The sequence below is a fragment of the Haematobia irritans genome, chromosome 4 (genome assembly GCF_050003625.1).
Source record: "Haematobia irritans isolate KBUSLIRL chromosome 4, ASM5000362v1, whole genome shotgun sequence".
NCBI classification, from domain to species: Eukaryota; Metazoa; Arthropoda; class Insecta; order Diptera; family Muscidae; genus Haematobia; species Haematobia irritans.
In genome coordinates, this window is record NC_134400.1 from 205,829,167 (window position 1) to 205,856,618 (window position 27,452).

The following is a 27,452-nucleotide window of genomic DNA, read 5'->3' on the forward strand; positions in this document are numbered from 1 at the left end:
GTTGGATGGACGCACGTTTCGGAATTACCACATTCCTGATCAGCATCCTTTACGTGCAGCAAAACTATCAACCATTTATCAGAATAAATTCAGGCAGTTCATTAAACCCAACAATAAACCACACTTGAACCTTCCGAAAAAAGGCTTTACATTGATAGCCGGCTTATGCCGAAATAAATTCGTACAAACATCTCTCTTTTCCTTTGCCACCATCAAATCATCGATTTGAGTGAAGTTGGCTGGGTTTTATTTTGAGCGTGCTTCCTCATCTTTCTTTCATTCGTTTTGTTTTGTTATTGTTGGTTTTTGTTCTTTAATCATTGTTGTTGTTTTTTTATTTCAGCTTAAAATCTATAGGGCTTTGCCCAAATAAATTTGACAAACATTATTTTCCTCTGTTGATTAAGCTACACTTGTAGTTTAGTCAATGTATGGTTTTAAGCTGAAATAAAAAAAAACAACAACAATGATTAAAGAACAAAAACCAACAATAACAAAACAAAGCGAAATAAAATTTTGAAAAAATTTCTATAGAAATAAAATTTTGACAAAATTTTCTATAAAAATAAATTTTTTACAAAATTGTCTTTAGAAATAAATTTTTACAAAATTGTCTTTAGAAATAAAATTTTTACAAAATTTTCTTTAGAAATAAAATTTTGACAAAATTTTCTATAAAAATAAAGTGTTGACAAAATTTTCCATACAAATAAAATTTTGACAAAATTTTCTATCGAAATAAAATGTTGACAAAATTTTCTATAGAAATAAAATGATGACAAAAAATTAAATAAAATTAAAAAAAAAAATCCGAAAGAAAAAAATTGACACAATTTTCCAAAAAAAACTTTCTGAAAAATTAATTTTTACAAAATAACATTTTTTTGTTTTAGTTTTTGGTAAGATTTTCTCCAAATATTGGTCGATTATTTTTGTCTCAAGTTTCGATCGTGACTGTAATGTTTCGCATTATTTTAGTACCCGATCGATAACTTCTTATCTAGAAAGTGTTAGTGTGGAAACGTAATATATATGCGGTTTTCGACTAAAATATTCTTGAAATTCAATAAAATCGTGCGTTTGACTATGGCATTTACAAAATCGAGATTTTCTTCCAGCATGAGCTTGTCTGTTTTTTCCAAATTTGTAAAAATAAGTTAGTTAAAGACTTTCTCAAAATATTAAAATATTTTGTCAAAACTATTGTATCATAAATCTGATTACGTCTCAAAAATGTCTACACAAAAGGTACTATATCATTCGCGGGGGTACTACGGTACTGACCAGATTGAAAAAGTATTGAAAAAGTACTATAGTACTGCATTTTTCATCCCTGTTCTAACATATAGAACTCTGCACATTGGGAGAGTTAGCTATGGAGAGTGTGTGTGAGAGAGAGTGGGACTATGTTGTTATATTTGATTCTTTACTGTTATTTGAACCTGCAAACAGGCCCAGTGACAGTTGTAGGTCGTGGTGGTGATGGAGATGGTGGTTGATTTCGTTGGAGTAACTAACAGCAAATATTTTCTACACACATTGGACATTTGAGGAACAGTCTGAAATAAAGCTCTTTCTCAAATACACCGCATTTTCTATATAATACGGATGAAATTTTCACATATTTCAACCACACAAGCAAACCAAAAACAAAAAAAAATCCAAACATTTCTAATTAATAAATAATTACTCGAACAACAAAAACAAAAGAAACATAAGAAAAAGAGAAGTAGAAGCAGAAGCAGAAGCAAATGAAAAGAAATACAAATAAAATACAAAAAAGTGTTTATGGTGTTGTTGTTCTTCTTGTTGTTGCTTTTAAGTATAACTTAATATTCATATGGCTTTAGGGCTTCATCTCTCGGTTCTTATGGTCGATTCCAAAATATTTCGAAATACAGATTTACGTGGGTGCTTTTTTGCACCTCTGTCCGAGTTACGGTTGACTACATTCGATGGTGATTCTCCAGCGTCATTTGTGTATCCTTACGGTGCGTAAAAAAATCCCCCAATTCCTTATGCCCCATAGCCAGTTCTTCGTTTGCTCGTTCAATGTTGAATCCGAGAAGTTGTGTGAGTGCGTGTATATGTGTCGGCTTCGGTGCCGATTAGAGTTTCAAACTAAGGAAATTCAATTATATAATCGAAGTAATTAAAAGTATGCGAATGTAAATCCTATCAAAAATTTACAAGAAAAAGGATTTCCCTCATTAAATCAAGAAGTTTACGAATACAAGACAACAAGGATTCAAGGACTACGAAGAGAAGGCGATACATTCACATACATTGGCAACTGTGTAATAGAAAAAAAAAACGATGTTTGTATGGGTATATATATTAAGAAATAGAAAGAACCTTCTCAACAAAGAAACATAATCCGGAAATCAACAGTGTTGTATGTCTCCCATCAACGCCACGAAGGAAGACATCAATCACAAACGTTTCGATTCCATCATTCTATCGTCACTGTAATTTTGTGTTTTTGTCATCATCGTCGTCACCTCTTGCACCGATCACTATGGCCGCTGCCAATGCTATGAGCAGCAGTTGTCAAAGTATTGCTGGTACTTTGGGAAATATGGCCTCGACTGGTGGTGTTGTAGGCGGCGGATGCTTGCGTTCCGGCAATGGCAACAGCAATACAACACAATACGTTATGGGTACCGGTAGTTTGGGACGGCTTAAGCTGAAAACATTGGGTGCCAGTGATGAGGAGTTGGATTTTGCACAGGTAATTGTACATATACAACCAAATAGAATAGAGGTTTGCACAATCAATTTTTGCCCCCAGTTCTTATGTGTCAGGATGCATCGAAAAGTTATAAACATTTATGACCAAGATGTCAGGCAAAGGAAACTCACATGAGATGAGTTACCTTGTGAAGCATATGCAATCGAAATGCAAGATATTCTAAAGTTATGGAAGGGTAAGGTACACAACAGGGACGTACGCATAGGAAAAGGGCCCTTGACGTTTTGTTTCGCACCCATAGAAAAATGTGCAAATGTCGAGACAGCCACCCTATGTTGCAAATAAAGGGTGATTTGTTAAGAGCTTGATAACTTTTTTTTTAAAAAAAACGCATAAAATTTGCAAAATCTCATCGGTTCTTTATTTGAAACGTTAGATTGGTCCATGACATTTACTTTTTGAAGATAATTTCATTTAAATGTTGACCGCGGCTGCGTCTTAGGTGGCCCATTCGGAAAGTCCAATTTTGGGCAACTTTTTCGAGCATTTCGGCCGGAATAGCCCGAATTTCTTCGGAAATGTTGTCTTCCAAAGCTGGAATAGTTGCTGGCTTATTTCTGTAGACTTTAGACTTGACGTAGCCCCACAAAAAATAGTCTAAAGGCGTCAAATCGCATGATCTTGGTGGCCAACTTACCGGTCCATTTCTTGAGATGAATTGTTCTCCGAAGTTTTCCCTCAAAATGGCCATAGAATCGCGAGCTGTGTGGCATGTAGCGCCATCTTGGTGAAACCACATGTCAACCAAGTTCAGTTCTTCCATTTTTGGCAACAAAAAGTTTGTTAGCATCGAACGATAGCGATCGCCATTCACCGTAACGTTGCGTCCAACAGCATCTTTGAAAAAATACGGTCCAATGATTCCACCAGCGTACAAACCACACCAAACAGTGCATTTTTCGGGATGCATGGGCAGTTCTTGAACGGCTTCTGGTTGCTCTTCACTCCAAATGCGGCAATTTTGCTTATTTACGTAGCCATTCAACCAGAAATGAGCCTCATCGCTGAACAAAATTTGTCGATAAAAAAACGGATTTTCTGCCACTAATTTTGGTAATAAAATTCAATGATTTGCAAGCGTTGCTCGTTAGTAAGTCTATTCATGATGAAATGTCAAAGCATACTGAGCATCTTTCTCTTTGACACCATGTCTGAAATCCCACGTGATCTGTCAAATACTAATGCATGAAAATCCTAACCTCAAAAGAATCACCCTTTATATATTTCTGGCTCTTGTCTTCTAATTGTGATGCTTTTGCTCCCAAAAATTTCCAATTCAAATTAAAAATCCCCAAAGAATTTTTGACAAGTTTGTAACAGGTTGGCTGATAGGTGGCCGGTCTGACACATAGATGGCGTCGCTAGTATCAAAGGCATATTATTTTTATACCCTCCACCATAGGATGGGGGTATATTAACTTTGTCATTCCGTTTGTAACACATCGAAATATTGCTCTAAGACCCCATAAAGTATATATATTCTGGGTCGTGGTGAAATTCTGAGTCGATCTGAGCATTTCCGTCCGTCCGTCCGTCCGTCTGTTGAAATCACGCTAACTTCAGAACGAAACAAGCTATCTACTTGAAACTTGGCACAAGTAGTTGTTATTGATGTAGGTCGTATGGTATTGCAAATGGGCCATATCGGTCCACTTTTACGTATAGCCCCTATATAAACGGACCCCCAAATTTGGCTTGGATTGCTCTAAGAGAAGCAAATTTCATCCGATCCGGCTGAAATTTGGTACATGGTGTTAGTATATGGTCTCTAACAACCATGCAAAAATTGGTCCATATAGGTCCACTTTTACGTATAGCCCCCATATAAACTTACCCCCAAATTTGGCTTGCGATCACTCTAAGAGAAGCAAATTTCATCCGATCCGGCTGAAATTCGGTACATGGTGTAAGTATATGGTCTCTAACATCCATGAAAAAATTGGTCCATATCGGTCCACTTTTACGTATAGCCCCCATATAAACGGACCCCCAAATTTGGCTTGCGATCGCTCTAAGAGAAGCAAATTTCATCCGATCCGGCTGAAATTTAGTACATGGTGTTAGTATATGGTCTCCAATGACCATGCAAAAATTGGTCCACATCGGTCCATAATTATATATAGCCCCCATATAAACCGATCCCCCGATTTGGCTTGCGGAGCCTCTAAGAAACGAAAATTTCATCCGATCCGGCTGAAATTTGGTATATGGTGTTGGTATATGTTCTCTAATGTTCATGCAAAAATTGGTCCATATCGGTCTATAATTATATATAGCCCCCATATAAATCGATTCCCAGATTTGTCCTCCGGAGCCTCTTGGAGGGGCAAAATTCATCCGATCCGGTTGAAATTGGGAACATGGTGTTAGAATGTCGTCTCTAACAAACACGTAAGAATTGGTCCATATCGGTCCATAATTATATATAGCTCCCATATAAACCGTTCCCCAGATTTGATCTCCGGAGCCTCTTGGAGGAGCAAAATTCATCCGTTCCGGTTGAAATTTGCAACGTGGTGTTAGTATAAGGCCGCTAATATCCATGCCAAATTTGGTCCATATCGGTCTATAGTTATATATAGCCGATCCCCAATCACACAAAAAATTGGTCCATATCGGTTCATATTCATGGTTGCCACTCGAGCCAAAAATAATCTACCAAAATTTTATTTTTATGGAAAACATTGTCAAAATGTTATTTCTATAGAAAATTTTGTCAAAATTATATTTCTATAGAAAATTTTGTCAAAATTTTATTTCTATAGAAAATTTTGTCAAAATTTTATTTCTATAGAAAATTTTGTCAAAATTTTATTTCTATAGAATTTTTTTTCCAAATTTTATTTCTATAGAAAATGTTGTCAAAATTTTATTTTGTCAAAATTTTATTTCTATAGAAACTTTAAACTTAATTATATGCGTATATAATCGGCCTTTTTTAGTTTAATATATACTACGTATGGACTACCTTGTAAGTTAGAAGACGATGTTAGGAAGTTTTAAGATATCTTGCCATCGGCAAGTGTTACCGCAACCCAAGTAATTCGATTGTGGATGACAGTCTTCAGTAGAAGTTTGTACGCAATCCATGGTGGATGGTACATAAGCTTCGGCCTGGCCGAACTTACGGCCGTATATACTTGTTATATAGTACCAACCTTCAAATGATTTGTGTCAAAATTTGACGTCTGTAAGTCAATTAGTTTGTGAGATAGAGCGTCTTTTGTGAAGCAACTTTTGTTATTGTGAAAAAAATGGAAAAAAAAAAATTTCGTGTTTTGATAAAATACTATTTTCTGAAGGGAAAAAATACGGTGGAAGCAAAAACTTGGCTTGACTTTGCCCCAGGGAAATCAACAATACTTGATTGGTATGCAAAATTCAAGCGTGGAGAAATGAGCACGGAGGACGGTGAACGCAGTGGACGCCCGAAAGAGGTGGTTACCAACGAAAACATAAAAAAGAACACAAAATGATTTTGAATGACCGTAAACTGAAGTTGATCGAGATGGCAGAGGCCTTATAGAACGTGTTGGTCATATCATTCATCAATATTTCGATATGCGGAAGCTCTGTGCAAAATGGGTGCCGTGCGAGTTCACATTTGACCAAAAACAACAACGTGTTGATGATTCTGAGCGGTGTTTGCAGCTGTTAACTCGTAATACACCCGAGTTTTTCCGTCGATATGTGACAATGGATGAAACATGGCTCCATCACCACACTCCTGAGTCCAATCGACAGTCGGCTGAGTGGACAGCGACCGGTGAACAGTCTCCGAAGCGTGGAAAGACTCAAAAGTCCGCTGGCAAAGTAATGGCCTCTGTTTTTTGGGATGCGCATGGAATAATTTTTATCGATTATCTTGAGAAGGGAAAAACCATCAACAGTCGAAATCGCGGCAAAACGGCCCCATATGAAGAAGAAAAAAGCGTTGTTCCACCAAGACAACACACCGTGCCACATGTCGTTGAGAACGATGGCAAAAAATCATGAATTGGGCTTCGAATTGCTTCCCCACCCATCGTATTCTCCAGATCTGGCCCCCGGCGACTTTTTCTTGTTCTCAGACCTCAAAAGGATGCTCGCAGGGAAAATTTGGCTGCAGTGAAGAGGTGATCGCCGAAACTGAGGCCTATTTTGAGGCAAACCCGAAGGAATACTACCAAAATGGTATCAAAAAATTGGAAGGTCGTTATAATCGTTGTATCGCTGTTGAAGGGAACTATGTTGAATAATAAAAACGAATTTTGACAAAAAAAAAAATGTGTTTTTCTTTGTTAGACCGGGGACTTATCAGCCAACCTGTTATGAAGAAATAAAGTATTGGGCTGTGTTTTAGATAATCAATAATAATTTAAAAACTAAAAAAATATAAAAGTTTTATCATACCCGCTTGCGGGTTGCAATAAGATCAAGATTTCGAACACAAAACCAGGAGAGTGGTGATTATATAGCAAATGCTCGAAAAATGAAAATTGGAAACGAAAATTTACTTCTAAATACTAATGTAATAAAATAGGTTTGTAGATCAATATAAAGGTGAACCATCTTCATCATGGGAGCCACCGTGGTGCAATGGTTAGCATACCCGCCTTTCATACACAAGGTCGTGGGTTCGATTCCTGCTTCGACCGAACACCAAAAAGTTTTTCAGCGGTGGATTATCCCACCTCAGAAATGCTGGTGACATTTCTGAGGGTTTCAAAGCTTCTCTAAGTGGTTTTACTGCAATGTGGATCACCGTTCGGACTCGGCTATAAAAATGAGGTCCCTTGTTATTGTGCTTAACATGGAAACGGGCAGCATTCAGTGATAAGAGAGAAGTTCACCAATGTGGTATCACAATGGACTGAATAGTCTAAGTGAGCCTGATACATCGGGCTGCCACCTAACCCAACCTAACCTAACCTAACCTAAACCATCAAAAAAAAAAAATCGCTTCTGTAACATATACCCCAAACATATTTTGCTTCAAGCATATATATTTTTAGGATTGGTGCAAACAAAATATTGTTTGTATTGTTCAAACATATTATGTTTCACCGTAGGACATACACTGGTAGTAAAACAATTTAATGAAATTTTCTTTGTGAATATATATTTTATGTTTATAGGCTATTTCCAAATTAATATATGTTTGCATCCAAGCATATTATATTTACAAACATTTTATGTCCCAAACATAATAAGTTCTAACATATAACATATATGTCCAAAACATGTTATGCTAGTTTATGAATATTATATGCTTGCACTTAAAAATATTGTGCTAAAAAATTTGAGTTCCAAACATATAATGTTTACACCCAAACATATGAAAAACAGTCTTTTTCGTCCGTGTATGAGATTTTGATATCAAGAGAGTATAGAAATCAGTAAATTAAATGAAAATTGCAAAAATGCGACAAACTTGAGCACTGGTACCAGCACTATTATAGTGGCAATCAATTTACTAGAGGTGTGCGCGTGTCTGAACTTTCACTCACACTCACGCACATTCACGAAACATAATGTTTATTCACGCACGCTCACGCACGATACGTGTTGTAGCCAATCCCACTCATGCACATTCACGAAATGAAAACCAGTACTCACGCACGCTCATGGACGAACTACTTTTAAAGATTCACGTTCACGCACGACTCACGACAATTCTCGTGATTAACGACAAATTCACGAACCTCACGACATTTTCCAAACGGAAATCTGCAAAGATAACAAACTTCAAAAATAGAATATAGTTTGAGAGCTAAATTAATTTCAGTTAATATACGAGTATGAGTTAAATCTTGATTTTTTTCGTGAGCGTGATTTTGCAGAAATTTTATTCACGCACATTCACGAGCCGATTTTATTTCTCACGCCCGACATATTTATTTTAGTCCCATTTACGCACATTCACGAGACTTGCTTTGGATTTGGTTCACGACTCACGTGATTCACGCGTGTCACGATAATTTCGTGTCACGCGCACACCTCTACAATTTACATCAATTTCCCGTAGGGACAGTATCTTAACTGGATAAGTCGTCTCTTTGAGTTGTCTGCTTTTTCAAATTTTGAATAAGTTGACTTCATACTTTTCGATTCTCACAATAGTCGACTTTTCGACATTCCAAAAACTAGAAAAATCATCTTTTTGAATAAGTCGACTATACAATTTTCGACTTTTCGACGTAACCAAAAATTACAAAAATAGATCTTGAATTTAAAATTTTGAAAACATATTCCATCGGCTTATGTAACTATTGAAATTTCGACTTTAAAGGGTGATACGGTCAAAATTTGGTCAATATAAACTTGACGTATTTCTTTCAATTTTGCATTTAAAAAACCTGAACACCCCTCATTTTGAAGGTGTGTATGTGTAGAATGTTGCTTTTATTTTGATTTTGGAATTCACTCTTCAGTTGTCAAAATGCCGTCTAAGCAAGAAGAACAGCGTATCAAAATTTTGCTCGCGCATCGCGAAAATCCGAGCTACTCGCACGCAAAGCTGGTAAAATCGCTAAAAGTTGCCAAATCAACCGTTACAAATGTAACTAAAGTGTTTGGGGAACATTTGTCGACAGCCAGGAGGTCTGGATCGGGGAGCAATCGAAAACCGGAAGCCGCTGAGACGACAAAGAGAGTTGCCGGTAGTTTCAAGCGAAACCCTAACCTCTCTCTCCGAGATGCCGAAAATAAGCTGGGTGTATCGTCTACAACCGTGCATCGAGCCAAAAAACGAGCCGGACTATCGACTTACAAGAAGGTAGTGACTCCAAATCGCGATGATAAACAAAATACGACGGCCAAAGCGCGATCCCGGAGGCTGTACACGACGATGCTGACGAAGTTTGACTGCGTGGTAATGGACGACGAAACCTACGTCAAAGCCGACTACAAGCAGCTTCCGGGACAGGATTTTTATACGGCAAAAGGAAGGGGAAAGGTAGCAGATATTTTCAAGCACATAAAACTGTCAAAGTTCGCAAAGAAATATCTGGTTTGCCAAGCCAACTGTACCTGTGGCTTGAAAAGCAGCATTTTCATAGCTTCCGGGACTGTCAACCAAGAAATTTACGTGAAAGAGTGTTTGAATAAACGTCTGCTGCCTTTCCTGAAGAAACACGGTTGTTCCGTACTGTTTTAGTCGGAGTTGGCATCTTGCCATAAAGGTAAAAAGGCCATGGACTGGTACGCCGCCAACAACGTGCAGGTGGTTCCCAAGGACAAGAATCCTCCCAACACGCCAGAGCTCCGCCCAATTGAGAAATACTGGGCTATTGTCAAGCGGAACCTAAAGAAGACCAAAAGACTGCTAAGGACGAGCAGCAGTTCAAGGCAAACTGGCTTTCTGCGGCGAAGAAGGTGGACAAGGTGGCTGTACAAAATCTGATGGCAGGTGTCAAGCGTGAGGCCCGGCAATTCGGATTTGGAAAAGCGAAAGCCTAACTGAATATTTTTCCTGAATTTTATACTAATTGAACTTGAAAAAGATATTTAATTTGATTTTTTAAATAAACGATTTCACCGATTTATACGCGTTTTCCCTTGACCAAATTTTGCCGTATCACCCTGTAACATCGAGTCCGTGCGATCAGTTTTCAGAATAAAAAGATCTACACCAATTTCCGTCGACTTTTCGTTAAAGTTCTCTTAGTTTAAAAAGTTGGTCACTATCGAAAATCGAAAACGAGATTAGTCGAAAAGTCTCCGATTTACGAAAAGCGATTGTATTTGAGATTTACCTAGCATTTATTCATGCATTGCATACCCTACAATATATGAATATGACCACAAGATATACATACTGGTGTCCATTATAAAAAGGTGAGTGAGGAGAGGAAGTATCAATGTATGTCCATCCTTTTCAGCTATTCTCTAGTCAGCTAATTATTTTTCTATGGCTATTCAACAGTGCATTAACCCTCTCACTTTTCTCTCTAGGGTAGAAGGTGTGTGTGAGTGTCACTCATATAAAACTTTGCCATATTCACTCATATACTCTTCGGCCATATCCATTCACATACTCCCCTGTTACCTTTTTTGACAACTTTGGTTGATTTTGTCACACCTGATTGAAAATTTACCATTGGTTTTCCCTCATTGTGGTTGATGAGTACCATCCAAAAAAAAACTCTTGAACTAATATCAATCAATAACCATATTTTTATTGCTTCACAAAAGTTCAAGCTAATATTTAATCCAATTATGGAATCACTGAATATTTATCGGCATATGTTTGCCAGATAATCTACACTAAGAAAAAAAGTGAACCCACCATGAAAAATAAATTGAAAATATTTTAGAAAATTTTAACTAAAATATTTTACTAATTGCAACATGATACAAATAATTTTATAATTTTTTTTTTTTTGTCAAATTGAGTTAAATTTATTAAAAATATTATTGTAAATTCTGTTGTTTAAGACAATTTAATATTATGAAGAAAAATATTGGATTTAAAAATTGTTGAAATGTCTTTAGCTCTAGAAGGAGTTCAAGACAGTCACAATTTAAGAAACAATTACTCACTTCAGAATCTTATGAAGCAATTTAAGTAAACTTTGCCCATTTTAGGAAAATATGAACCATTAGTAAAATTGTGTACTTCATTCGTATACAACATTTGTTCTCATTTTCTCTCGGAAAATTTGGAAAACTTTAACTAAAATCATTTCATTGAACTCAAATAGAGTCAATCCTTTGTACTGAGAGGGGCTAATCCACCGCATTAAAACTTCTTGGCGTTCCGTCGAAAAGGGGATGCGACCACGGTTGGTAGAATTCTATAAAAAATTATAGATTTTTTACTGTTTGGTAGATTGGAAGAATTCTAGATGTTTTGATACATTTTGCATAGTATTCCTCTCCAACTAAGAGGTACTTCAATTTTTTAAAGCAATAAAATTTTGATAAAATTTTCTATAGAAATATAATTTTGTCAAAATTTTCTGTAGAAATAAAGTTTTGACAAAATTTTCTATAGAAATAAAATTTTGGCAAAATTTTCTATTGAAATAAAATTTTGGCAAAATTTTCTATAGAAGTAAAATTTTGGCAAAATTTTGTATAGAAATAAAATTTTGTCAAAGTTTTCTATAGAAATAAAATGTTGACAAAATTTTCTATAGAAATAAAATGTTGACAAAATTTTCTATAGAAATAAAATGTTGACAATATTTTCTATAGAAATAAAATTTTGACTAAATTTTCTATAGAAATAAAATTTTGACAAAATTTTCAAAAGTAATAAAATTTTGACAAAATTTGCTATGGAAGTAAATTTTCTATAGAAATAAATTTTTGACAAAATTTTCTATAGAAATAAAGTTTTGTCAGAATTTTCTACAGAAATAAAAATTTTGGCAAAATTTTCTATAGAAATAAAATTTTGGCAAAATTATCTATAAAAATAAAATTTTAATCGAAATTTCTATATAAAAAAAATTTTGGCAAACTTTTCTATAGAAATAAATTTTTGGCAAAATTTTCTATAGAAATAAATTTTGGCAAAATTTTCTATAGAAATAAAATTTTGACAAAATTTTCTAGAGAAATAAATTTTAACAAACTCTTCTACAGAATTAATTTTTTTGCAAAATTTTGACGTATATAGTTCTATAGTTTTTATAGAAATAAAATTTTAGCAAAAACTTCTATAGAGATAAAATTTTGGCAAAAACTTCTATAGAAATAAAATTTTGTCAGAATTTTCTATAGAACTAAAACTTTGGCAAAATTATCTATAGAAATAAAATTTTAATAGAAATTTCAATAAAAATACAATTTTGGCAAAATTTTCTATAAAAATAAAATTTTGGCAAAATTTTCTATAGAAATAAATTTTTGACAAAATTTTCTATAGAAATAAATTTTGGCAAAATTTTCTATAGAAATAAAATTTTGGCAAAATTTTCTATAGAAATAAAATTTTGACAAAATTTTCTATAGAAATCAAATTTTGGCAAAATTTACCATAGAAATAAAATTTTAACAAACTCTTTTACAGAATTAATTTTTTTGCAAAATTTTGACAAAATTTTCTATAGTTTTTATAGAAATCAAATTTTGGCAAAAACTTCTATAGAAATAAAATCTTGGTAAAAACTTCTATAGAAATAAAATTGTGTCAGAATTTTCTACAGAAATAAAAATTTTGGCAAACGTTTCTATAGAAATAACATTTTGGCAAAATTATCTATAGAAATAAAATTTTAATAGAAATTTCTATAAAAATAAAATTTTGGCAAAATGTTCTATAGAAATAAAATTTTCGCACAATTTTCTATAGAAATAAATTTTTGACAAAATTTTCTATAGAAATAAAGTTTTTCTATAGAAATAAAAATTTTCAATAGCAATAAAATTTTGCCAAAATTTTCTATAGAAATAAAATTTTGCCAAAATTTTCTATAGAAATAAAATTTTGGAATTTTGGCAAAATTTTCTACAAAAATAAAACGTTGACAATAATTTCTATAGAAATAAATTTTTGACAAAATCTTCTGTAGAAATAAAATTTTGACAAAAACTTCTATAGAAATAAAATGTTGACAAAACTTTCTATAGAAATAAAGTTTTGACAAAATTTTCTATAGAAATAACATTTTGACAAAATTGTATATAGAAATAAAATCTTGACAAATGTTTCTACAGAAACATGTTTCTACAAAATTTTCTATAGAAATAAAATTTTGACAAAATCTTCTTGAGAAATAAATTTTGACAAAATTTTCTATAGTTTCTATAGAAATACAGTTTTTACAAAATCTTGTAAAGAAATAAAACTTGTATAGAAATAAAATGTTGGCAACATTTTCTATAAAAGTAGAATTTTGTCAAAATTTTCTAGAGAAATAAATTTTGGCAAAATTTTTTATAGAAATAAAATTTTTGTTTTGTTTTGTTAGTTGTCCTTTGGAATTTTACAATTTTGGGATTATTTGTTTGGCTTGAGGTCATGGACTAATGAAAAATGCTGGTGTTAATGTTTTTCATTACTTTTTATTGAAATATTGCTGTTCTCGGATATTTCGATACACCATCGGTGATCATCTTCAGCGAGATATTATATTTTACAAAGTAATAGACTTTCTCCTGTTAGACATGAACATTGTAAGGAGAAAGTCTATTACTTTGTAAAATATAATATCTCGCTGAAGATGATCACCGATGGTGTTAACACCAGCATTTTTCATTAGTCCATGACCTCAAGCCAAACAAATAATCCCAAAATTGTAAATAAAATTTTGGCAAAATTTTCAATAGCAATAAAATGTTACCAAAATTTTCTATAGAAATAAAATTTTGGAAAAATTTTCTATAGAAACAAAAATTTTGGAAAAATTTTCTACAAAAAGAAAATTTTGACAATATTTTCTATAGAAATAAAATTTTGACTAAATTTTCTATAGAAATAAAATTTTGACTAAATTTTCTATAGAAATAAAATTTTGACAAAATTTGCTATGGAAGTAAAATTTTGGCAAAATTTTCAAAAGAAATAAAATTTTGACAAAATCTTTTTGAGAAATAAATTGTGACAAAAATTTCTATAGTTTCTATAGAAATACAGTTTTGACAAAATCTTGTAAAGAAATAAAATTTGATAAAAACTTGTATAGAAATATAATTTTGTCAAAATTTTCTGTAGAAATAAAGTTTTGACAAAATTTTCTATAGAAATAAAATTTTGGCAAAATTTTCTATTGAAATAAAATTTTGGCAAAATTTTCTATAGAAGTAAAATTTTGACAAAATTTTCTATAGAAATAAAATGTTGACAAAATTTTCTATAGAAATAAAATTTTGTCAAAATTTTCTATAAAAATAAATTTTGGAAAAATTTTTCTATAGAAATAAAACTTTGTCAAAATTTTCAATAAAAGTAAAATTTTGGCAAAATTTTCTAAAGAAACAACATATTTACCAATTTTTGTTAAAATTTTCTTCAAATTTTGGAAGATTGGCAACCATGGATGCGACACTTTGTATGTACGTCGGACATATTAACATTGAACTACGGTGTGCATCTTTGTTTGTATTTTCACATATCAGTCGACTTTGTTGGCTCCAATCTTAAGTTTATGTCAAAATAATAATATTCATTGTAAACTAAAAAAAAAACGTCTCATTTTTGTGCTAGTATAAGCCCTTGAGTTTCTAAGGAGTGCTAAACCTCGAGATCCAATTATTTTTGGCGAGATATCGTATTTAAATCTACAAACCGATTCTGATTCTGATTCCAGCGACCTTATACTTACCCACTCTAATATCCCAAGCTCTAACCGAATATCATCCCATCAATGGGTGATAGTATTTAGAACATTTTCGTGTTATTTCTGTTTCTGCAATACTTTTCGCTTGGATTTTATGTGGTTTTTTTGTTAGTCTTGTCTTTATTGTCTTTCTTTTACTCCATCCAATGACTATGACATAGTTGAGGCCAATGTTTTTGTTTACCTCAATGTTGTGGTCATTGCTACATGAACGTTCTCCTATGGTCAACGAAGAGGTCAGTAGTATTTTCATGCTTGGCATTGCATTAAGATTATTTTAGAAACTGTATTGGAAAAGTTTATATCCTGTGCTAAAATAATTGAGTTAAATGTCAAATTGTCAAATATCCTGGTGTTGTATGTAGCTGTATGAAAAACGCATATTGTAAATTAAAAACGAACACAAGTTTATTCCCAATATTTGATTAACGTATGTGTATGAAATGGGGATTTTTTATCTGTTCGATGTTTTAGGATTTTAATCTGAAAAAATCGATTTGATTTCTTAATGAATGTGCATTAACCACAAGTAAAGCAATCACGTCTAGGATACACATTATAGAGAGGTACAGTGAAAGCTCTCAAATATAGACACTCCGAAATCAGGAACAATTGCCGTGAGACGTGTGCTGAATTATCGCCGTTATAATTTGGATTTTTAAATTGGCATTTATTTGTACGTGAATAGTTTTATTAATATACCGCAAAAAGAGAATGAAAATTTGATAAAAGATATCTGTATCCTAATTTTAATAAATAAATTTTGCAAAGGAAAAGTGAATATTTGTGCGAAATTTATTTTAGGCAAAGCCGACAAACGAAAGCCTTTTTTCGGGAGGTTCGAGTATAATTCACATTGGGTTTCATGAATTACCCGAATTTATTCTGATAATTGGTTTAGTTTTGTTGCAGGTAGAGGATGCTGATGAGGAATATGGTAATTCCGAAACAGCAGTACATCCAACCGTCTTGCAGTCCATAAGGCTTTACCCAAATAAATTTGACAAACATTATTTTCCTCTGTTGGTTAAGCTACACTTGTAGTTTAATAAATGCATGGTTTTAAGGTGAAATCAAAAAATACAAAATGCTTGGAGAATAAACCAATAATAACAAAACGAAAATTTATTTCTATAGAAAATTTTGGCAAAACTTTATTTCCATCGAAAATTTCGTCAAAATTTTATTCGTAAAAAATTTTGTCAAAGTTTTATTCGTAAAAAAATTTTGTTAATATTTTATGTCTGTAGAAACATTTGTCAAAATTTTATTTCTATAGCAAATGTTGTCAAAATTTTATTTCTATAGAACATTTTGTTAAAACTTTATTTCTATAGAAAATTTTGTCAAGATTCTATTTCTATAGAAAATTTTGACAAAATTTCATTTTTATAGAAAATTTCGTCAAAATTTGATTCCTATAGAAAATTTCGTCAAAATGTTATTTCTATACAAAATTTTGTCAAAATTTTTATAGAAAATATTGTCGAAATTTTATTTTTATAGAAAATTTTGTCAAAATTCTATTTCTATAGAACATTTTGACAAAATTTTATTTCTATACAAAATTTTGTCAAAATTTCATTTCTATAGAAAATTTCGTCAAAATTTTATTTCTGTAGAAACATTTGTCAAAATTTTATTTCTATAGAAAATTTTGTCAAAATTTTATTTCTATATAAAATTTTGTCCAAATTTTATGTCTATAGAAAATTTTATCGAAATTTTATTTCAATAGAAAATTTTGTCAAAATTTTATTTCTGTAGAAGATTTTGTCAAAATTTTATTTCTATAGAAAATTTTGTCAAAATTCTATTTCTATAGGAAATTTTGTCAAAATTTTATTTCTATAGAAAATTTTGTCAACATTTTATTTCTATAGAAAGTTTTGTCAAAATTTTATTTCTATATTTTGTCAACATTTTATTTCTATAGAAAATTTTGTCAAAATTTTATTTCTATAGAAAATTTTGTCATAATTATATTTCTATAGAAAATTTTGTCAAAATTTCATTTCTATAGAAAATTTTGTCAAAATTTAATTTCTATAGAAAATTTCGTCAAAATTTTATTTCCATAGAAATTTTTGCCAGATTTCATTTCTATAGAAAATTTCGTCAAAATTTTATTCGTAAAAAAATTTTGTTAATATTTTATTTCTGTAGAAACATTTGTCAAAATTTTATTTCTATAGACAATTTATTCAAAATTTTATTTCTATAGAAAATTTATTCAAAATTTTATTTCCATAGAAAATCTTGTCAAAATTTCATTTCTATAGAAAATTTCATCAAAATTTTATTTGTAAAAAATTTTTGTTAATATTTTATTGCTGTAGAAACATTTGTCAAAATTTTATTTCTATAGAAAGATTTGTCAAGATTTTATTTCTATATAAAATGTTGTCAAAATTTAATTTCCATAGAAAATATTGTCAAAACTTTATTTCTATAGAAAATTTTGTCAAAATTTTATTTCCATAGAAAATTTCGTCAAAATTTTATTCGTAAAAAATTTTTGTTAATATTTTATTTCTGTAGAAACATTTGCCGAAATTTTCTTTCTCTAGAAAATTTTGTCAAAATTTTATTTTTATAGAAAATTTTGTCAAAATTTTATTTCTATAGAAAATTTTGTCAAAATTTTATTTCTATAGAAAATTTTGTCAAAATTTTATTTCTATAGAAAATTTTGTCAAAATTTTGTATCTATAGAAAATTTTGTCAAAATTTCATTTCTATAGAAAATTTCGTCAAAATTTTATTCGTAAAAAATGTTTGTTAATATTTTATTTCTGTAGGAACACTTGCCAAAACTTTATTTCTATAGAAAGTTTTGTCAACATTTTATTTCATTCTTTTGTTTTGTTATTGTTGGTTTTGTTCTTTAAGCATTGTTGTTGTTTTTTAGGAAGCACGCTCAAAATAAACCCAGCCAACTGAATTCAAATCGATGATTTGACAGTGGCATAGGAAAAGAGATATGTTTGTTTTGGATTTATTTCGGCATAAGCCGGCTATCATACAAAACCTTTTTTTCGGAGAGGTCAAGTGTGGTTCATAGTTGGGTTTAATGAACTGCCTGAATTTATTCTGATAATTGGTTGATAGTTTTGTTGCAAGTAGAGGATGCTGATGAGGAATGTGGTAATTCCGAAACGTGCGTTCATCCAACCATCTTGCAGTCTATAGGGCTTTGCCCAAATAAATTCGACAAACATTCTTTTCCTCTGTTGGTTAAGCTACACTTGTACAATGTATGGTTTTAAGCTGCAATAAAGAACAACAACAAAATTTTATTTCTATAGAAGATTTTGTCAAAATGTTATTTCTATAGAAAATTTTGTCACAATTTTATTTCTATAGAAAATTTTGTCAAAACTTTATTTCTATAGAAAATTTTGTCAAAATTTTATTTCCATAAAAAATTTCATCAAAATTTTATACGTAAAAAATTTTTGTTAATATTTTATTTCTGTAGAAACATTTGCAAAATTTTCTTTCTATAGAAAATTTTGTCAAAATTTTATTTCTGTAGAAACATTTGTCAAAATTTAATTTCTATAGAATATTTTGTCAAGATTTTATTTCTATAGAAAATTTTGTCAAAACTTTATTTCTATAGAAAATTTTGTCAAAATTTTATTCGAAAAAAATTTTTGTTAATATTTTATTTGTCAAAATTTTATTTCTATAGAAAATTTTGTCAAGATTTTATTCCTATAGAAAATTTTGTCAAAATTTTATCTCTATAGAAAATACTGTCAACATTTTATTTCTATAGAAAATTTTGTCAAAATTTTACTTCTATCGAAAATTTTGTCAAAATTATTTTTCGGTGGAACTTTTTTTATCAAAATTTTATTTCTGTAGAAAATTTTGTCAAGATTTTATTTCTATAGAAAATTTTGTCAAAACTTTATTTCTATAGAAAATTTTGTCAAAATTTTATTCGAAAAAAATTTTTGTTAATATTTTATTTGTCAAAATTTAATTTCTATAGAAAATTTTGTCAAGATTTTATTCCTATAGAAAATTTTGTCAAAATTTTATCTCTATAGAAAATACTGTCAACATTTTATTTCTATAGAAAATTTTGTCAAAATTTTACTTCTATCGAAAATTTTGTCAAAATTATTTTTCGGTGGAATTTTTTTTATCAAAATTTTATTTCTGTAGAAAATTTTGTCAACATTTTATTTCTATAGAAAATTTTGTCAAAATTTTATTTCTATAGAAAATTTTGCCAACATTTTATTTCTATAGAAAATTTTATCAAAATGTTATTTCCTGGTACCAAATAAGTTGAAAGGAGTAATTTAGTCGCCTCCGTCTGGCGTTTCTTTGTCCTTAGAGCGATTATCTATATTCCTTTGGCATTTCCGTTTCACTATCGAAGTCCATGTCCATGGGACTTTCGTTATCCTTACAATTAATCTAGGTCATAAATATTCTCTATTCTTTTTTCTCTCTTTCTCAAATTTCTTTTAATTAATAAATCAGCCTCCAAATGTGAATCCTTTTAATTAAAAACCCATGTTTAAACTGAAAGTTTTGTCCTCGATACTAGAGTGGACATTTAACTTTTTCCTAGAGATTTCAGCTACTGGTCCCTTTTTAGGAAATGTGTGTTTTACCACATTAACTGACGGCAACAAAGGCAATGGGAGATTTAGAAAGTACAACAAAAACTCAAGTGAACTGGGCATGCATCAGTCATATCACTTAAAATTTGCTGCAACTTGCTTCGAATGTCCTGCCACAATTTGCAATGGCAGCTACTTGCTGCTACAGTCATTGATGTTGTAGAGCTCGAGGTTATTTGTGAGAATACATTGGCAAATTCAAAAGATGAGGCATGAGGATGAATTGCTATAGCTCAATGAATGAATAAAAAATTGTTGAGGAGGTGGGGATCCACAATGAAAAAAAAAATACATAAAGCGTGGTCTAGTGAATAAAGTGACCGTAGGCAGTTTTTAAACTTTGCTTTTTTTCTACTCAACTTTCCCCCAGCCTTCGTCTCTCATTTCATCTGTTCTTTTACTCAAATCTATGCAGATGTTTTTCATGTTTGTCTTGTTGTCTATTAATAATTTTCAGTTATCTCAATCGACCCATATCCTGGGCCGGGTGAAATCGGAACGTTTCCTTTCCTCCAAAGTAGATGAAGATCGTCGTAGACGTACCATTATTGTGGAAAAGAAAAACGATTCGTTTGGCTTTACTCTACAAAGCTATGGTATTCATTACAAAAAGGACCAGGAAGTGGAAATGATTACCTATGTGGATTATGTGGAATATGATGGTCCAGCCTATAAGGCAGGCATGCGAGAGGGGGATGTGATACTTTCGATAAATGGCCAGGATATGGAGAAGGCAGACCATAAGACCTTGGTGGATTTCATCAAAAGTTGTGATTCTCGGATGCGTATGGTTGTCCTCTTTGAGGATTGTGTGAAGAAGGTAAGTCCCTACCACGCCCTTAACGTTCATAAATAATTTTCCTCCATACTCTCTCTATCTCTCTCTCTTGACCCAATCTTAGGTTAATCTCCATATGCGCTATATCCAATTGCAAACAATGCTACAGAATAAAATGAATGAGCTGGAGCGTATTTGTGTCCGGGAACGTGAACTCTTGGAGGGCAAATGGAAAACTCACAGTTTGCCAGCCCGCAAAAAGGCTGGAACTACTAGCACTGAAGGTGGAGGCACCGAGACTGGTAATTCTCCTACGGATACTGAAATGAATTTACCCTACTATCGTCCCACCTTGTCCACCGAAGATTTTACGAATATACAACGACAGTCGCAGCAGACAATAATTCCACCTCCGGCCCAATATATGCTGTCATATCATTACTTTGATCCCACATATCGGTATGTGATGAAACCTTCCATTTCGACCAATAGCAGTGGTGATTGTTTTGTGACCATAGGCGAGCCATTGAGTCGGGCCCAATCGGGAGATACAACAACGGCCGGGCCCACATCTTCACATATCTTTCAGAGTCAAAGACGCTCTAGTGTTTCCCAGCCCCCTCAGCCACCACCTAGAACCTGTGAGAAACACAAACCACCCCCCAAACAACAACAACAACCCCAGCAAGGTCAAGGCCATTCGCAATCGTCTCAACCTACCAGGGATCCCAATGGTGGCCAGAAACCCACCAAATCGAGTAAACAATGCCATGGCCGTTCATGTAATCCCTGCATTGACTTTAGATGGAAGTCATCGGCAAAGACAGCTGCTTTATCTGCCGCGGGTGGAAATGGTGATAATGTCAGTTTGGATGCCTATGACTTGGCCAGCCCTTGTTGTGATACCCAGTGTGTGCCCACTAGGCGTCATACTCGGCATCACCACAAGGAGCATAGTCATAAGCACAAGCATCGCGATCGCGAGAGAGAAAGTGAGAGTAAAGAACGACCTCCCAGGCCCAAATCACAAAGTCATGTATCACCGGGACCAACAACAAGACATCACCATCATCATCATCACATCGGCCAAGATACGGGAGCAGGTCATCATCATGGGCAAACCCATCAATATCAATATTTTACCAATGCCCCACAATCTCAACATTCCGCAGGCACAGCACATCAGAAGACCTCTGGTCATACCCAGGGATGTGGCGATTCGCATACGGGAAGTATAAGGTCCAGATACTTTGACATAGCCTCCGGATTGGCTAGTCATTGTAGTTTACATTCATGCACCTCGAGTGAATTCCAACCGGCGGATTCGGCCTCATATACCACCTCGATTAGTACCGATACTCTGTTCTATGATCCGAATAGTGAAAATGTTATGGCCTCAAGACAACATTCCACCAAATCCAGGCAATCAACCTGCCAACAGCAGCAACAGCAAGCTCAACATCAACATCAGCATCATCACCAACATCATCATCAGTCAGAGCAGGGAGGAGTAAGTGGTGGTGGTAGCGGCGGCGGCGGCGGCGTAGGTCATCATCATCACCATCATCATGGTGCTCAACAGCAGCATTCCCAACACCAACATCACACTCATACCCATCAACAACAGCAGCAGCAACAGCAACAACATCAAGCCCATCAGTATATGCATCATTTGTATCAGCAACGTTATCACATCACTGCTACCCAAATTCAACCGGCTCAAATTTTTCCCAATACAGCCTATGTCCATAAACCAAAATCCTGGGATAATTTAACGGCTGCCAATCTTGGTGCCTATGGTTATGGCTACGGCTATCTGGATACGGTGGCCATGAAACCCGTGATCAATCTGCAAATTGCCCAACAACGCCATTCAATACCCAGGAAAAATCCCTATGGCCGATATTCTGCCTATACGGATGTCGAAAACTATGCACCACCACCTACAGAGTTCCTGGAGCAAGTAACCACTACCACGACCACTATTACTGCCAAATCAGCTGATGATATTCTAGCCTCGCCTCAGGGAGCAGGACCCGGTGGTGTCATCAGTCCCAGTCCCTGTGAATGTGTGTCGACTCAACAACATCAGCAGGCCATTAAAATGGCCCAAATGCAAATCAATCAAAATCATCCAATAGCACACCACAACAACTGTCAAATGGGTTACTATTCGCATTTGCCTCAGCCGAAAACGGATGCGGCCACATCAACTGCTCCGGCCAGTCAGAGTGGATCGACAACTGTCACCGAAGTTACACGCTTGTAGGTGTCACTAGTTTAGGTCAATCGCTGCAATTGGCCTAAATAGGAGTCATACAAATGCAGCGATCACAGTGTGATCTCATTGGCATTATGATAGATTTCTCCTTAATCAAGAGGGAGATAGAGAGAGAAATATCATTGAACAAAAAAAAACTCTTATAGAGAATTTCTCTTTCAACATTTATACATAGATAATAGAAATACATAGATGTCCCACTCTTCTCTTTAAAAAAATGTGTCAGTTCCAAAAATTAATTTTCTGACATTTCGTTTTGTTTTTTTTTCGTTAAGAGAGATTCTTTTGTATTCGTTGCCATTCACAATTAATTTTTTATGAGGAGTTTTTTATTACAGAACACCCTGTTGTGTTAAAAAGAGTACCAAAAATCTCTCAATTCTCTTGATTTTCTTCGTTTAGTCTTAATCTTCGGAACTGTCAAACTTAGTTTGACACCCATGGGACATCTATGTATTTCTATTATCTATGCATTTATACTCAAACACACACACACATCCGAATCATTTATCTACCTGTATAGTATGCGTGTCTATCTCTATAGCCGTCTATACTCTGAACTTTACACATCGACATTACAAGTAAATACACTCAAACGACTAATAAGCATAGATAACCTTAGGTTCGTGCTTAAAATATGCTTAATATATCATATAATCTAAAGTCTTGTCATAAATTTGCCAAAAAAAACAAAAGAAATTAAATACCAAAAACTGGAAAACCTTAGTAAAGATAAGTACCAAAAAAATGCAGAATCTCTGAAGTTGACACCCTAACGTGGCAGTCCCTGTTTTCAACATTAAACGAAACAAATTTTACATGCATATGTCAACCATTAAAGCAAACATATATGGGCCAAATAATAGTTTGAAATTTTGGTGTTACTAGAAATCTACATTTCCAGTTCTTTGCAAACCTCAATGCAACTCTTAAGGTTTCGGACCAAATGGCGGTTTAAAGTTTGAAGGTCACTAGAAATCGACATTTCCAATTCATTGCAAATCTTAAGGTTTCTAACTAAATGAGAATTTTGATTTTGCGGATCACTATATTAATCTGTCAAGTCTGAGGATTACTAGAAATCGACATTTTCAATTCTTTTTAAGATTAAGAGCTTACTACATCTGTTAGTGTTTCTAACTTTGAAGTTTGATGGTCATTAGATATCCAAATGTCAGTTAAAAGTTTGAGTGTCACTAGAAATAGGTGTTTGCAGTTATTTGTAAACCTTAATCCAAATCTTAAAGATTGTGAAGTTGACACCCTAACGTGGCAGTCCCTGTTTTCAACATTAAACGAAACAAATTTTACATGCATATGTCAACCATTAAAGCAAAGATATATGGGCCAAATCATAGTTTGAAATTTTGGTGTTACTAGAAATCTACATTTCCAGTTCTTTGCAAACCTCAATGCAACTCTTAAGGTTTCGGACCAAATGACGGTTTAAAGTTTGAAGGTCACTAGAAATCGACATTTTCAATTCTTTTCAAGATTAAGAGCTTACTACATCTGTTAGTGTTTCTAACTTTGAAGTTTGATGGTCATTAGATATCCAAATGTCAGTTAAAAGTTTGAGTGTCACTAGAAATAGGTGTTTGCAGTTATTTGTAAACCTTAATCCAAATCTTAAAGATTCTGAAGTTGACACCCTAACGTGGCAGTTCCTGTTCTCAACATTAAACGAAACAAATTTTACATGCATATGTAAACCATTAAAGCAAAGATATATGGGCCAAATCATAGTTTGAAATTTTGGTGTTACTAGAAATCTACATTTCCAGTTCTTTGCAAACCTCAATGCAACTCTTAAGGTTTCGGACCAAATGGCGGTTTAAAGTTTGAAGGTCATTAGAAATCAACATTTGCAAATCTTAATCCAAATCTTAAGGTTTCTAACTAAACGACAATTTTGATTTTGCGGATCACTATATTAATCCGTCACGTCTGAGGATTACTAGAAATCGACATTTTCAATTATTTTCAAGATAAAGAGCTTAATACGTCTGTTAGTGTTTTTAACATTGAAGTTTGATGGTCATTAGATATCCAAATGTCAGTTAAAAGTTTGAGTGTCACTAGAAATAGGTGTTTGCAGTTATTTGTAAACCTTAATCCAAATCTTAAAGATTCTGAAGTTGACACCCTAACGTGGCAGTCCCTAACCATTAAAGCACCCTAACCATTAAAGCAAAGATATATGGGCCAAATCATAGTTTGAAATGTTGGTGTTACTAGAAATCTACATTTCCAGTTCTTTGCAAACCTCAATGCAACTCTTAAGGTTTCGGACCAAATGACGGTTTAAAGTTTGAAGGTCACTAGAAATCGACATTTTCAATTGTTTGCAAATCTTAAGGTTTCTAACTAAACGAGAATTTTGATTTTGCGGATCACTATATTAATCTGTCAAGTCGGAGGATTATTAGAGATCGACATTTTCAATTCTTTTCTAACTTTGAAGTTTGATGGTCATTAGATATCCAAATGTCAGTTAAAAGTTTGAGCGTCACTAGAAATAGGTGTTTGCAGTTATTTGTAAACCTTAATCAAAATCCTAAAGATTCTAAATAAACGAGAATTTGAGGGTCACTTAACAGCGTAACTCATCTCTTAGAGTTTCTAAAGTAAAGTTTCATACGAAATGGCAGTTTAAAGTTTGGGGGTAACTACAAATCGACATATCCAATTCTTTCCAAACCTAAGAACTTAATCTAACCATTAGAGTTCAATTTTGTTTTCAAATGATAGTTTATAGTATCGCCATTTCCTATTTTTCCCCAGATTAGGAGCTTAATTCAATTTTTAGGATTTCTAAACTAAATGACAGTTTGAAGCTTGATGATATCTAGATATCGACATTTTCAGTTCTTAGCTAACATTATGAGCTCGCTCCAACTATTAGAGTTTGGTCCAACTGTTAGATCTTCCAATCAAGTTTCACCGTGAATATGAATGTGTAAAATTATCTATCTTAACCATAGCTCAAAAATTTTAAAAAAGTCGAAAAGCCTTTTTCTTCAAATTTTAAAGAAATCGAAAAGTTTACATTTCATAATATTCGAAAACTGGAATAGTCGACTGTCACAAATTTTAGAACAAGCACGTAAAGTCTAACTTTCCTTTTCTAAAAATCGAAAGTTTAAATTTTTCATATTTAGAAAAAGTCGAAAAGTTGATTTCTTTCAAATTTTCAATTTAACAAAAATTCGAAAACTCGAACACTTGTAAGGTCGACTTTTTCTACTATTAACCAAATAGTATTTTCTAAATGTTAAATAGGCAAAAAGTGTACTTTTTAAAATGTCGAAATGTCGTAATGGTTTAAAAGTCGTAAACTCAATTCTTCCTAATTTTGAAAAAGTCGACAAGACAATAAGTCGAATTTTCCTAATGTTGCAAAGTCAATTATACGAAATTTGCGAAAGAAAACTTTTAAAATTATGACAAGTCAACATTTTGGCTTATTCTAATTTAAAAAGTTGTCTTTCCCAAATTTTCGATATTTCATAAAGTTGACTTTTCCTAATTTTCAAAAATATCGAAATGAAAAATTTTTCAATTTTTAGGACAGTCAAAATTAGTCAAAATCAGCTTTTCCAAATTTTGAATCGAAAAATCGAATTTGCCAAACTTTCAATAATTCGTAGACTGACTTTTCCTAATCTTGGAAAAGTCGAAATCTCGGAAAGTCGACTCCTACACTGAAAAAACAGTGAACCCACCAGGAAGAAAACTTTCGATTAATTTTAGAAAATTTTGAATATTTGTAGAAAATTTTAACTAAACAGTATTACAAACGTTGGCATCACACCGATGTCATACAAATAAGTAAATATTTTTCGACAAATGCAAGAAATTTATTAGACATAACAAAGTTTTTTCACTTGTTAAAGAAAATTTTGTAGTTTGAAGAAAAAACTTTGAGTTCAAAATTGCAAGAATGTCTTTAGTGACATACGAAGTTCATGATGGACGCATTTTTGGTAAAATTTACAATTTTAAAGAAATTCTGAATCAAAGTCTAGGTCGCAGTTGTAGTCCAATCGACTTCAAATTTGGCACAAGTATGTATTTTGGTTCAGAATAGAACCCTATTGATTTTGGAAGAAATCGGTTCAGATTTAGATATTGCTCCCATAAATATTTCGATATGGACTTATATGGTCCCAGAAGTCAGAGTTTTACCCTAATTTGCTTAAAATTTTGCACAAGAAGAACAATTAGTACTATAGTCAAGTGTGCCAAATTTTATTGAAATCGGTTCAGATTTAGTTATAGCTCCCATATATATCTTTCGCCCGATATGGATTAATACGGTCCAAGAAGCCAGAGTTTTACCCCAATTTGATTGAAATTTTGTACTAGGAGTACAATTAGTAATGTTGTCAAGTGTGCTAAATTTGATTGAAATCGGTTCAGATGTAGATATAGTTCCCATATATAGCTTTCGCCCGATTTACACTCATATGACCACAGTGGCCAATCTTTTACTCCGATTTAATTGAAATTTTGCACAGGGAGTAGAATTAGCATTGTAGCTATGCATGTCAAATTTGGTTGAAATCGGTTCAGATTTAGATATAGCTCCCATATATATCGTTCGCCCGATTTACACACATATAACCACAGTGACCAATCTTTTACTCCGATTTAGTTGAAATTTTGCACAGGGAGTAGAATTAGCATTGTAGCTATGCGTGACAAATTTGGTTGAAATCGGTTC

At 32.8% G+C, this 27,452-nt stretch overlaps 1 protein-coding gene across 1 annotated transcript; it reads left to right on the forward strand.

The window, feature by feature from the left end:
- Positions 1-2,310: 2,310 nt before the first annotated feature.
- Positions 2,311-22,903, forward strand: ssp6 (PDZ domain-containing short spindle 6). Its single transcript, XM_075305596.1, has 4 exons — positions 2,311-2,731; positions 20,125-20,487; positions 20,570-21,935; positions 22,083-22,903. Exons 1-4 carry the CDS (start codon positions 2,519-2,521, stop codon positions 22,712-22,714), a joined length of 2,574 nt encoding a protein of 857 aa, XP_075161711.1. The 5' UTR covers positions 2,311-2,518; the 3' UTR covers positions 22,715-22,903.
- Positions 22,904-27,452: the final 4,549 nt, after the last annotated feature.